General features: G+C 41.6%; 1 protein-coding gene across 8 annotated transcripts in view; it reads left to right on the forward strand.

Annotated features, from left to right (window-relative positions):
- Nucleotides 1-12,761, forward strand: part of kirrel3b (kirre like nephrin family adhesion molecule 3b) — a 167,200-nt gene extending 154,439 nt beyond the window's left edge. For 4 of the 8 annotated variants that reach the window (XM_084949822.1, XM_084949826.1, XM_084949825.1 and 1 more), the window contains exons 13-17: nt 1,054-1,161; nt 1,675-1,758; nt 2,074-2,189; nt 2,944-3,030; nt 7,896-12,761. In XM_084949822.1, coding sequence (XP_084805948.1) covers nt 1,054-1,161; nt 1,675-1,758; nt 2,074-2,189; nt 2,944-3,030; nt 7,896-8,357 — 857 coding nt within the window. In that variant the 3' untranslated portion in view covers nt 8,358-12,761. The remainder of the gene's footprint in view (nt 1-1,053; nt 1,162-1,674; nt 1,759-2,073; nt 2,190-2,943; nt 3,031-7,895) is intronic. The other 4 variants (XM_084949829.1, XM_084949830.1, XM_084949823.1 and 1 more) reach the window with 3 other exon arrangements.
- The last annotated feature ends 397 nt before the right edge of the window (nt 12,762-13,158 follow it).

The following is a 13,158-nucleotide window of genomic DNA, read 5'->3' on the forward strand; positions in this document are numbered from 1 at the left end:
ATTCTAAACAATAGCACTGTAAATTCCTGCAATTAAATCCCTGTAAAAGTCATGATTACATATATTCCAGAAAAACTGGTATTAAGTGAATGTCTTCTAATTCTTGTCTCTTAGCATAGACCCCAATATAAAATTTAATATGGAACTTGGTTTCCTTCAGTTAAAAAATAGCAAACAAACAAAAGAAGACACTCTTTCCTTTCTTTAAATATGAATACTTTGTATCTGTGACCTTTCCACCTCTACCGTCGGGGAAGCTGTGTTTTCTATCCACTTATCGCAAATGATAAATTATAAGCTGCTTATGTGAAAGTGACATTGATCAATGAAGACATTAAATGGGCTTTAATGGTGTAGGAAGAGCACTTGGTTGTTTGCGTTTGTTTAAAATACAGCAAGGTCAGAAATGTGGGCTGGAAACTTGGGTTCTCATTAAAGTATATTTTAATGAGGAGCTTTTCTACTGGAAGAGCATATAGATATATGCCAGCTGGTTTAGTCTCTTCCTACTTGCAAACAAGGAACACACGGGGACGATTACGCTTCACAAATGCACACACACTCCTGCGTTCGACTCAATGGAAATAAAAGCCCTCAGTTAAATGCGTCTATTAGTCTAAATGAGTGTAAATTAAAAGTTATCAAACAGTGCGATAATGAGACAATATTACTGTGTGTATAATGTTTACCTCCACATATAACAAAAAGGTTTGGTAATTAGTTTTTGTTTGAATTATTGTTTCGACATAGAGGGTTTTTTTCCTTTCCTGTGCCGCTGTACTTATTTAAATTATCTGGTTTTGTGCCCAGTGAATAATGTCTCGGTAGTAAAAAATCCGACTTAAAGAGGACGACAGGAGGAGAAGAGAGTGTGAATGTGTGTGTGTTTGAAAAAGAAAGGTGGCTTTTACATTCTAACTGTATGTTGTTGTGTCCTCACCTGTAACATGTCATACATTGAATTCATTGAATACACTGAAGTGCATATAAAATGTTGTTGTTAAGTCATTGTAGAAGAACATGTTTGTTTTTTGTTGTTGTTGCTCTATACAGAATCTCTCCCAGTGGCGGTGATCATCGGCATTGCTGTGGGAGCTTTCGTGGCCGTCATTGTCCTCATGGGCACCATCGGAGCGTTCTGCTGCACCCGCTCCCAGAGAAGTACGTCTCCTTTCCAGTGTTGCCTCTGAAGCATGCATGCTAAAGCACTGCATTTATTTCCACAAGCACATAAAAAAATGTCCATCTATGTAGTTTTAATTTTAATGTTTTACAAATTGGATCGTTCGCAAATTGTGACTTGAGGTGTCTTAAAAATGGGCCATCTACATAAAAATCAAACACACGGAGGCATCGCCAGCCAGAAATTACCGATGCAAGTTATTTTCAGGAACGTAGTGTCACATTTAATAGGAGATGAAATCAGTGGTTGTGATGGACATCTTTTTTTTTTTTTGGTGCCGAGATAGACAGATTGTGATAAGGGCTCATTTCATGCACTCTCAGTCTGGCTGCATTCATTTAAAGCTATTTACATCATGCGCCGTGTTCATTGCCACCCACCCATATACAGTACCAAGTGACTCAGGTTAGAGGCACTCAGCCACTATCTCTATCCAAGAACCACACTGTGCTACTGGTCCCTTCAGCATGTCTATTGTCTGTACACTACAGAGGAAGCGCACCTGGTTATGCCCTCACTGCCCGTCTCCATCTGTGCTCACCAGAGAGAACTTGCAAGCAAAATTAAGACAGAAAGTAAGACTTTGTTATATGACAGTATAACACCAGCTTTGTCCCAAACAGAATGAGCCACCGAGGAAGGCTATGTGAGATTGCATATATATGCAGAAAAAAAAAAACAAACATAATCCTGTGTTGGCAGGAAACAAGTGATTAATAACGCTTTGTGTTGTCTTCGGGAAGTGGGAGAGCTCTAACAAAACAAACCCAGGGATCTCTGTTAAATTCTGTAACACTGCAAACTGCACTGGGGGGAAATTATAATGTCAACAAATAAAGAACAGTGTTTATCCGTCTTATTAAGATATATGTGGCGTCTGCTTATGCTAGATCTGAAAGGAGTCGTGTCGGCAAAAAATGACATCCGGGTGGAGATTGTGCACAAGGACCACAATGCAGCCCGAGAAAATGAAGAGCACACCTCCATGAAACAACTGATGGTGAGTGTGAGTGTCACAAAATACTATTTTTCACTTTACTTCTTCTCATGTTCTTTTGCAAATATTGAATCTCGGCTCTGTTTTTGCATGTTCTCTTTGGCGGACAGGTAATGAATGCGGTCTGCAATTAGTATGGGGATTTTCTGTGGAATACTTCACTTCATGAGTAATGGAAGAACAGAAAGGCATGCGGGTTGTATATGTGCTGTCAAGGCGTAGGGTGTATATATATCATCATGATAACAACGACGCTGTGAGGAGAACAGACCCCGATACATTTTAACTATGGGGATGCTGATGTATACTGGGTAATCCTACAGTGGGTGTACTCTCTGCATCCACATGCCTGCTAGACACAAAAAGAACAGCTTCCTCTTTTGAGCTCTACCAGTGTTTTGGATTTAATGCAGTTTGCTCCAGGGCTGGTCTATTTGTAGTTAAAGCTCTTGGATTAAATTTTTCCTTCAAAATAATGATTTCTTTTCAAATTACAAAATACGGTCGACACTTGATGTTAGAGCGAGAAAATGAGCGTATCTACTTCACAAATCTGCATTTTGTAAAGATAAATAAAAGATATTCATGGATAAATTATTAATGGTGCCTGCAAGCCCAGAGTTAAGGTGAAGCATGTCTGAGTGATTTTTTTTTAAAGAACAAGTGATAAAAGTTGAACCCATCCATCTCAAAATGTCTCTTTTTGTGGGAGAGCTTGGGAAGCTACACAGATTCTTAGATGCTTTGCTTGATTTCTACGTAGGTTGAACGAGAAGAGTTCCAGCAGGAATCTGTTCTGAAGCAGCTGGAGGTGTTGCAAGAGGAAGAGAAGGAGTATCAGCACATAAAGGTACGGCTTGTGAATGATGACAGCGTGAAGGCGCGAACATAGGAGAACAAAAGTGGAAAGACAAAAAAGAAAAAAAGAAGTGGTGAGAGGAAGAGAGAGAATGCCTTTGGGGCAGATGGTGGTCTTCAGCTCTGGAACTAAAATAGCTGAAAAGCATTAATCCCTCTTCTGCTACACATGAGTTTTTCCAAAGTAAGTCCAGAGGCAAATTATTCCTGTTATGGGTTTGATTTTAATAATTAGCTTCTCAGCCAAAGTGGCTCATGAAATCAGAGAGCGGTTGGACTTAGAGACACTAGTGGATGGGGGTCGTGTTGTTTTAAAGACATCTATCAGAAAATCACAAAAACACTTAACAGGTGGTGACGCCATGAGCAGGTGAGTCTTACTCCATGTTCATGGTGGCAAAGAACAGGAGACAAATGCTCTATTTAGAAAATGTGAGCCTCTTAACCTCGTGGAGATGTTTCTTCTTCATTTTATTTTCATAATTATCTGGAGCTCTACAGCAGACTCGTTGGCAAATATGTCATTGCAATCGCGTCTAATGAAATGTTTGTTATTCAATATGTCAGTGGACGTAATAAAGTTTTGGAATGATGCACCTTTTGACCAGGTGTCCTTTGAAGAAGAGATTTTAATCTTAAGGGATTTTCTGGTTAAAATGCACTTAAAACAATTCCACCTTCCCATTTACATGGCAGTAAAACAGATGTGAGGCACTTTACCTAGGGTCACTTTAGTTCTCCTATCGCATGTAAAGAGACTTAACCGCTTGTAATAAATGATTCATGCTGAGTTTTGCAGATCTCGAAACCCTTTTAAGTACCATCAAGTGAAGGATGGCCACCATCTGTTCTACATGTTTCAGTTTTTCTAGTCTTGGTCAATATTAATACTGCAGTTTAAAACCTTTGGATTTTCACTTGGTCACCAATTCAATATAAACTATCACAGGTTATGTACGGTAAAAACACATTGTATGAATATTTAAATTTTATTTATACTGCGCCAAATCACAACAACAGTCGCCTCAAGGCGCTTTATATTGTAAGGTAGACCCTACAATAAAACATACGGAGAAAAACACGGCAATCATATGACCTCTTATGAGAAGCACTTTGGGAAGGAAAAACTCCCTGCCATCTGCTGTGATCAGTTGGGGAGAGAGAAGGAATACAGGATAGAATATAGGTGTAGTCCTCTAGTTGTTGGTATTAAGCAAAATTTTCAAGAAGAAATTTTCTGCTTCACAAAAGGATTTCTTAGGTCTCTTCTGTTCAAAGCAACTGCATGACCCGAGATCTGCTACCAATAAGTCAACTTTTTCTTTATCACAAAGAAGCAACACAGGCCAAGTCAGTGGGACCTGCATCTTATAGCGCTATGCCAATATTGACAGAGCATCTCCTAGAGTCTCTCGCTAAATAATAAGATAAGAACATAGCTGGTTGTGGCCAATGCCCCACTGCTGACAGCAATGTCTACACACAGTAAAAGGACATCAGATTGCAGCTGTGTGTGAAGTGCGTTAAAGCGTTCAGGTGTTCTTCATTTACCATGGATCTCTGGGTGGAAAACACTCCTTTAAAAAACAATGATGGGATTAGTGGAACATCTCATGGCACGTGCATGAAAAGGCTAGATCTGACAACACGTCATCAACTGTCTAGCATGCTTAAAAGGGATTGAGTCTGTCAGGACTCAGATACAGTGTGCAGATAGAAACGCATGAAGGGGCATGGAAAGATGCACATGGTCTTGTGCAGATGTGCGACACTTCCATCCCTCGGAGAAAGACTGTGGATGAGGATAAAGTTCTTGCAGCGCGCACACGGAAGCCATATGTGTGCCAGAAGGTCTGCTTCTGCTGCTGCATGTATGTAGGCTTGCGTGACAGCATCATACAGACTGTGAAAAAACCAGCGCTAAACAGCAAGTGTCCTCTGTGGTGGACAAGCAGCTGTTGTGTCTGTCTACTATCCGTGGGCAAAACATAATGAGACCGAGTGTGCACCAGGCAGAGCCGTTGAAACACCTCTTCTACATTACTGTGGAGAAAAAAGGCCTGTAGTAAGATAGCCTCTGTCCTAAAAGAGTAGTTCATGCTCTTAGGTGTAAAAGAGGGATTTGGCTGTAAAGTAGCCCTGCCCTAGACATCCCTATTAGAGAACAAAGATAGTGACACTGATAACCTGCGTGAGGTCACTAATTCTCTCAGTGAAAGTAAGGATAAAGCAGAGGAAGACCGCATTTCCAGACAGATTTCACCTGGCTTGAACTGGGGTTTTCCAGCAGGTGAGGCACTGGGGTAAATGCCAGCTAGTTGACAAGAGAACACAATCTCAGATCCTTTCAGATAGCACTTAAACAAGGGATCTCTTGCTGAATCCTGTGTGACAAGATGTGATGGCAGTAGCATAAAATAGATCGGGCTAGCACCTTATCTGAAAAACATCTGCAGATAGGTCAGTAAAACAGACAGCGACAATGTGCTGTCTGATCCTCTCTTTATGCACCAGCACTGAAATAGTACCATTTACCTTCTTTCCCTTTCCACTGTCTCAGCAGCCTTGTGCATATGAGCAGCGGCGCTCCGGTTGAATGATCCTAATGGTCCATTGGGGATACGTGACCACCTTACAGCTCTGGACTGATTCAAGAGTGAGGCTTCATTATGTTGCCCTGTAAAACAGGATGGAAGCTAGGCTATGCCATAACAGCGGTGGCTGTTGGTCATCAATGTACCTGTCATCAGCATCTAAGATCTGACACATTTTTAATGATGGCCAGCAGGTCCTGAAAGAGTGTTTTAGCAGTGGACATATTGCTAGCAGGGAGTGAGATGGCCACCGCTGTGGGGCACAGTGGGCACAGACCTGCCAGATGGCCTGTGGAGTGAGCACCACTCCAGCCTGTTTATGCAAGCCTCACAGCAGGGATGAAGGTCTGATGGGAGAATGTAGGCGGTCTGGCAGCCAGTGTGCAAGTAGATGCCTCTATACTACTTTTTTTTTTCTCTTTAGTAGAGCTGACTACTTGATTAGCAAAAAAAAACAAAAAACCATGGGAGCACATCGCAGGTCAAGCAGGTGCAGAGGGCATGTGCAGAGCATAAGCGCTAAAATATTCTTCAGGACTGAGCATTCATGAAGGGATAATGCCAGTAGTGACAGATTTTAGAGGGCATCGCCTGTTTGAAATGCAGTAATTATTTTTTGTGTTATTCCATACAGATTGATACAGATTAATTATAAAAAGCTAAATGATGTTTCTTCACCCACCCAATAATGTATAATGTTATACCCTATCAATAGTCTGATAGGTTAAAGCATTCAGGGGCCCAAAGTATGCCAAGAAAATATCAGCCCACACCATTAAATCAAGAAAAACCAGCCTAAACACTTGACACAGATTGGGTTGGATCCATTCTTTATGCCAAATTCTAACTCTACCATCTGAATGGTGCAGCCAATTGGCTATAGACAATTGTTCTTTCCAATTGTCTATAGCCCGTAGGAATTGTAGCCTCAGTCTCTTGTTCTTAGCTGACAGGAGTGACAATCGGTGTGCTCTTCTGCTGCTGTAGCCCGTCTGCTCTAGAGATGCTCCTCTGCAGATCTTATTTCTAGTGAGTGTTACTGTGGCCTTCCTAACAACTCGAAGCAATGCGGCCATTCTCCTCTGACCTCTGACATCAACAAAGCATTTTTCCAAGAGTACTGCTACTCACTGGCTATTTTCTTTTTTGGGGGTGATTCTTTGTAAAACTCATGCAAGTGCCATTAGATCAGCGGTTGCTGAAGTATTCAGACCAGCCTGTCTGTCACATTCATAATCATTTAAATCATCTTTCTTTGCCGTTCTGATACTCGGTTTGAACTTAAGCAGGTCATCTTGTGAAGATCTTGTCTCTTCACGCTCAACTTGCTGGAGACGACAAGCCTCACACAAACGTTTTTGTTTTGTCCAAATGACTGCTGACATTATCGTTCTCGAGTGCACTTCTGTTGTTTTAGCCTTCTTACCTTGTCTCTCTGTCATGCTTGATTTTTTTTTTTTTGATCCCGGCTAATGACACCTTGCATGAGGCAAGAGCAAAAGGGGACTGAACAAGTGATAAAGGGCAGGCGCAAACAATCTACCTGTCTGCTTTCTGGTAATGACAAGCATAACGAGCATCCTCTCAGGTCGTCTCTCTCATTTCCCCATTATGAGCATTCTTCTTTTGGGATTTGCCACCATGCTCACTATGCTTGACATTTACATCCGTTCACACAAGGACATGAAAAAAAGAGAAGAAGAAAAAAAACCTGACACATACCCTAACTGGACCCTTAGCAACAGCACAGTGCCTGCAGCCAAGCAGACAAACAAGTGGCACGGCTCTGGTCTCAGAAGCCATTTAGGTGCATACATGAAATTATAAACACTACAATCCATTTAGGTCCAATTAAAGCCAGTATGAGAGTGAACTTTGCTATGACACATTGGATGCCAAACTATGAATCATCAAGGCCTGCCTAATTAGCAAGACACATGATTTTAAGGTCTGTGTGGGGGCTAACTAAATCCTACCCCTAAGCCTCACCAGTGTTGTTTTTTCTTGTCTTTCTTTCTTAAAGTTATTTAATTTTTTTCCTACACAGACCGCAGACTCGTTCCTTATTTATTTCAGCAGTTTGAATGTTAATTATTGTCAGTTTGACCTTGACTTCTGTTGCGCTTTGAGGATAGAGGTACATTCACATATAAACAAATAAGATTTGTTTGTTTTTCTTCCCTTTCTTCTTTTTCTTTTGTGTGCATATGTGATATATAGATGTATAGCTCTAAAGAATCTTTCCTTCATGTGTTTTCAATAGGACCCTACAAATGGCTACTACAGTGTAAATACCTTCAAGGAGCATCACACACCTACCATGACAGGGAACCCTACCACTGAGGTGAGGAACCCCACCAACACAGGTACCCTGGGAAAGCAGCGGGTACCGACGGGCATGTCCTTCACCAACATCTATTCCACTCTTGGAGCTGGTCCCAACCGACTGTATGACTACAGCCAACGCTTCGTGCTGGGCATGGGCAGCAGCTCCATTGAGCTTTGCGAGCGGGAGTTCCAGCGTGGCTCGCTCAGCGACTCCAGCTCTTTTATCGACACGCAGTGCGACAGCAGCGTCAGCAGCTACAGTAAGCCAGACGGCTACGTGCAGTTCGACAAAGACAGCAAGGCCTCCGCCTCCTCCTCATCCCACTATTCCCAATCCTCCTCGCAGAACTCAGACCTCACCCGACCCCTCCAGAAGCGCATGCAGACCCATGTCTGACCTCTTGGGAGGGAAGGGCTTTTGGAACGGGGTGAAACAAACCAGCTAGGATTGTAAAACTGAAAGAACCAGCTCCGAGGAGCGCCTAAAAAGAACAATGTCAGTAGGTGTTTTCTGTGGATGCCTGAAGACACTGGGGCTTTAATGCACCATGTGACTTGTTTAGACTTCCCAGTGTCCCAAAAAAAAAAAAAAAAAAAAGGATCAAGAAGCCTTATATTTCGCTCATGCTCAACTCATCAACTCCCTGCTTTGTGCCACAGAGAGGTTATTTGCCAACACAAACACTGCACGAGTACAGCGTTTAAACTTTTGGGTTTTGCAGTGACACTGTTGACCGATCAGAGGGCAGGAAAACAAGGCTTCTGTGACAATCAGCACCCTTGGGATGGACCACTTTCGCTTTTTTGAAGAAGAAAAACTGGAAGTGTTGTCATGAGTGTTTTGGCACTCAGCGCAAACTGTCTGCTAATGAGCGCAAGCCAGTGTCCTGCTGCTCTCTTGTAGTTTGAAGCACAAAATTCAATGTGCATGTGGTTTTAAGTTGTTAAAACAACACCTTTTTTTCTCTCCTCCACTCCCACTTTCCCTTTAAACACTGTACATTAAGCTCGGCTTGTTCAAACTCGTCTCCTGTGTAGGTGTAAGAAAACTTCCTCCATATGCCCACAGACGTTTCAAGCGCTGAAAACAACGGTTGTTTTTCCTCTCCGCAGCTGTATCTGGGCCACAGAGCTGAGCAGATAAAGAAGGGCCGAGATCTCATTTTAAATCCCTGAGTCATTATTTTACTTTGAGACTCTGTGATAAAAGAATATCAGTGTACATACGCGACTGTAATTTCTTTTCTAGCGTCTAATTTCTGACTCTGATTTCCCTCATGGATGACTATAAATGAGACATGAGCGCCTCTTCTTGTCCACATCTACTTGCCTTGAGGGTCTATTTGAACTGCTTGAACTGGGTCAATACAAACTTTGACAAAGCCAGATTGATGTACCCCATCAGTTCTTCAGGTGGGGGAGCTGCATCCACCGTGGTGTCACTGCGCCAAAATCCAGCTCCGAAACTGCAGCAGGAAAGCCAAAATGAGTTGTACTTGTGAATTTCTCCTTGTAACACCACAGACCATCAACCATATACTTGAGGTTCCCTGCTAAAGGAAATGTAAACATGATATTTTAGCTTCTTATTGTGTGGTTATCCCATTGCTTTTGTCGATATCACTGTTGACGCTGGAGCTTAGTGCATCCTGACTGTATACCTATGTGTGATTGTGCTGCTCATCAAGGGACATAACAAGCAAATTTAGAGAAAAAAATGGTTTTATTTTGATGTCTGCTATTCATTCAGAGCTGCTGTGGGGGCTGATGATGGCTTGTTGGGTGCATTCTTAGTTTTTGTTATCCACACTTGTGTGACATGTATGGATCGGCTTTATTTTTCAATCACTGGCACTGTAATTGTTTTAGTTGAGAGTATAATCAGAATAGTGATTTAACTTGCACCAGAAACACTCGTACTTTGTGTAAAATGCTTAAGATGAGCCTGTCATAGTTCACCTGGTGTCATAGTCCAACACTGCACATGCTTTGATCAAAAAGGGTTTGCAAGGAACACTGCAGACGCCGTGTAGCTAAAGAGCCAACGTATTTTAGTCTTAATGCTACAACACATGGATGCTACCATAGATTGCTGTTGACCTTAAGCTGTGTTAACAGGCTTTGATAAGAGCATCCCTTTACAGTAAACACAGATCCTTTTTTTGCAATAGCTGCAGTTACGTATTGCACCCACATCACATTTAATTATAGCATTCAGTAGCCTCCTATGTCTGTGCACTTTCAAGGTCTTACTTTCAAGCCATACTGTTTGTTATTTTATCAGATCTGTAAAATATAGCGGACTTCCTGAAAAATTACTGTAAAAAAGAAAAAAAAGACTTAAAAATGGTGGCTCACAATGTCATTGTCATCTTTGTTTTGTCAAATCAAACAGAAACATCACACAAAACTATAAATGGTTATTTTTAAAAAACCTAATAAGGTAGTTGTTCCATATGTAGTGCAGCAGTCAATTGGAATGAACCTGTGTGAGCCTGAAACTACAAAATCTGCCTCTCAACCCATGAAAAAACAAGCACCGTGTTTCCAACAAAAGCAAGTTGTTGTTGTAAGCACTTTACATATGATTATATTCAAGGCATTTGAATGGGGTTTTCCACTTGAGTGGCAGCGGTTTGGACTCTAATTTTACAAATGGATTGGTGCCCATTGTACAGCTTAAGACAAAAAGCTCTGTTTCAACGCTGATAATCCAGCTTGGCACTTAGCAGACTGTATATAAATCTCTAATGCTGTCTTTCTCTGTATATAATTTTTTTCCGGGCTTTTCTTTCTTTCTCATTCAGATTCCACTATTCCAGAGCTCAACAAACACCACATGGCATCAGAACTGTAAAGACAGACGATGTTTCCTTTCTTTGTTTCCTGTCCAAAACAAAACAAAAAATCATCAACCTCGCCGTTTCACACAAACTACATGAAAGGCTCGTGCGAGCAGTTTTCTCCTCCCCCAGATCTCGCAGGGAAAACTTACTCACACCGAGCACACACGAGGCTATAGGATGAGAAGCTAAGCATAGCCGGGACAGCTTTGAAGTGAAATACAGTAAGAGGCGATTATTCTTGCAGCCCCTCTGAGAGATGCCCAGATGTCCAGCAATATATTGCATTTGGCACCACCATGACTGTCAAGTACGGGTGTCGCAGTTTTTCATTTATTTTTCACCGCATTTATGAGGGTAGAATTAAATTATTTCACTGATATCATCAACATTCAATTACAGTGCAATCTACTTTGGGGGATTAAAAAAAAAATACAGAATAAAGTGTCCGTATGTTATGCATTACTTTACATTCACATGATCGGAATTCTAAAAATGTGCCAGTTTGAAACTTGCCATACAGACTTTTAGCAACTCTCTTCATGAAAACAAAACAAATTTGCTGTCCTTCTAAAAATGGATCGTTTCCTCTATCTGATGCAGCTTTTGCACTGATCCAAACATAATGCATTTTCCCAGTCCAGAGAATCTGTACACTGCACAGCAAACAGATAAATATTTGATAGGCCAGCCTTCTGTCCCACCTCCCCCCACCCTCCAGAATGGCAACAGCTACAGTGGGCATGAGAGTACTAGAGGATGTGAGTGCCATGTCAGTCTTTGGGAATCAAAGCCCATGTGGGGACGGAGTCTGCCCTGCTCACCTGTGGACGCCTCGCCGGCTGGTGCTGGCGGCGCCTGTTTGCCTGGCTACAAGCACTGCACAGATGCCAGGGCATAACAGATGAATAAACACAAAGACCCGGAACAATTACAAGGGGTTGCTGCCCTTTCCTGATAAAACAGAGCAACCGCTTTCAGAGCAGAGCATGGAGCGTAGACTGTTTTTCAGAGATGCTAAAGACTAGCCTGTTAAACACTGGATAAGAATGTTTCTAAGGTGACAGACAGAGCTTAGGAGCAGTGTGAAGGAAAGACACTGGCTGGAATTTATAATGGCTTTTTCTGTTCATTGCCAATGTTATGTTTGTTTATTACAAAAAGTGTGTTGCTTGGTTTGAAATAACTTGGAAAAAATAGATAAAGAAATACTCAGCATTAGTACTTTCAAGGTTTTGTCACGCTTGCAAAGGGACTTTTAAACTGGGTTATTTGAAGTCTACATCAGTGTATGATAGGTGTCACTGTGCATGACGGAGCACATTAGCGAAGGTGCCATTTGAACCTCTGAACTGATCATAATAAGCCTTTTTTTTCAACCGTGTAAATGCTTTCTGTCACTGAGTTTCTCTCTTTTTCTCTCACTTTCTTTTTTCTTTCCTACCAAATCAATACCTTGTTAGTAATTTAATAAAGTCCAAGTGTAAGACCTGTACAAAATAGCATCTGGAAACGACTCTCAGAGTTTCCTTTGTCTCGCAGGGTGCATTGGTAATCAGTGCGGGTTGGTTTGCAGCAGACAGTTTGCAGCAAGTCACATAAGCAAATGGGAAGTATAATAGGAATGCCTTTGGAAGTCAAATGAGTACCCTTCAACGTCATTGGTTGATTCGCTCTGTACTCCGAATAACGCAAACTACTTGCAAATGCTACACGAGGCTCAGAAGGTACTTTAAATGGTCATTGCAAGAATTTGTATAAATAGTGAACCATAACCATACAGTAATTGTAATAAAAAGGCAACGTGTAAATGCTCTTTTGGGTGAACCACTATTTTCAGGAGGTGGCCCTCTGTATCTAAGAAAAAAATGAAAAGATGTATTTTAACTGTACCGGTCTGTGAATCTATGATGCTTTTGCTCTGTATATTTGGAGAATAAAACTGATGTTTGAGTTGGTGTTTATGTTTCCACTGGTCTGTCAGTGAGAATGAGATTCGTGAGTTACTGCTTTGTCTGCACAGAAATCTTCACCATTAGTTTTGTTCTCGCAGATTTCAAAAGTTCTTTCATTCCTATTAATGCTAGACAGTGAGCAGCTTTTATGAAAACTCTTATGCTACGGTGCCCACTGGGAAATATTAATCATTAATGGCCCAAGTCAGGCCTTCCGATGTAGACGAGAAGAGTGCAGGAAATGTGCAGTCACTTCACAAACATGCACACAGTATATACATTTTGACTAATGTAAGATCCAGTTGCTGTATGCAGGCAAACTCGAGTATAATGAACACCCATGTGATGTTTCAGTAGTTTGTCAATGAGGTCCAGATTCAAGCAGACGCTACGTGCAGCT

Source organism: Perissodus microlepis, chromosome 14 (assembly GCF_051167445.1).
Source record: "Perissodus microlepis isolate ML-2025 ecotype Zambia chromosome 14, ASM5116744v1, whole genome shotgun sequence".
NCBI classification, from domain to species: domain Eukaryota; kingdom Metazoa; phylum Chordata; class Actinopteri; order Cichliformes; family Cichlidae; genus Perissodus; species Perissodus microlepis.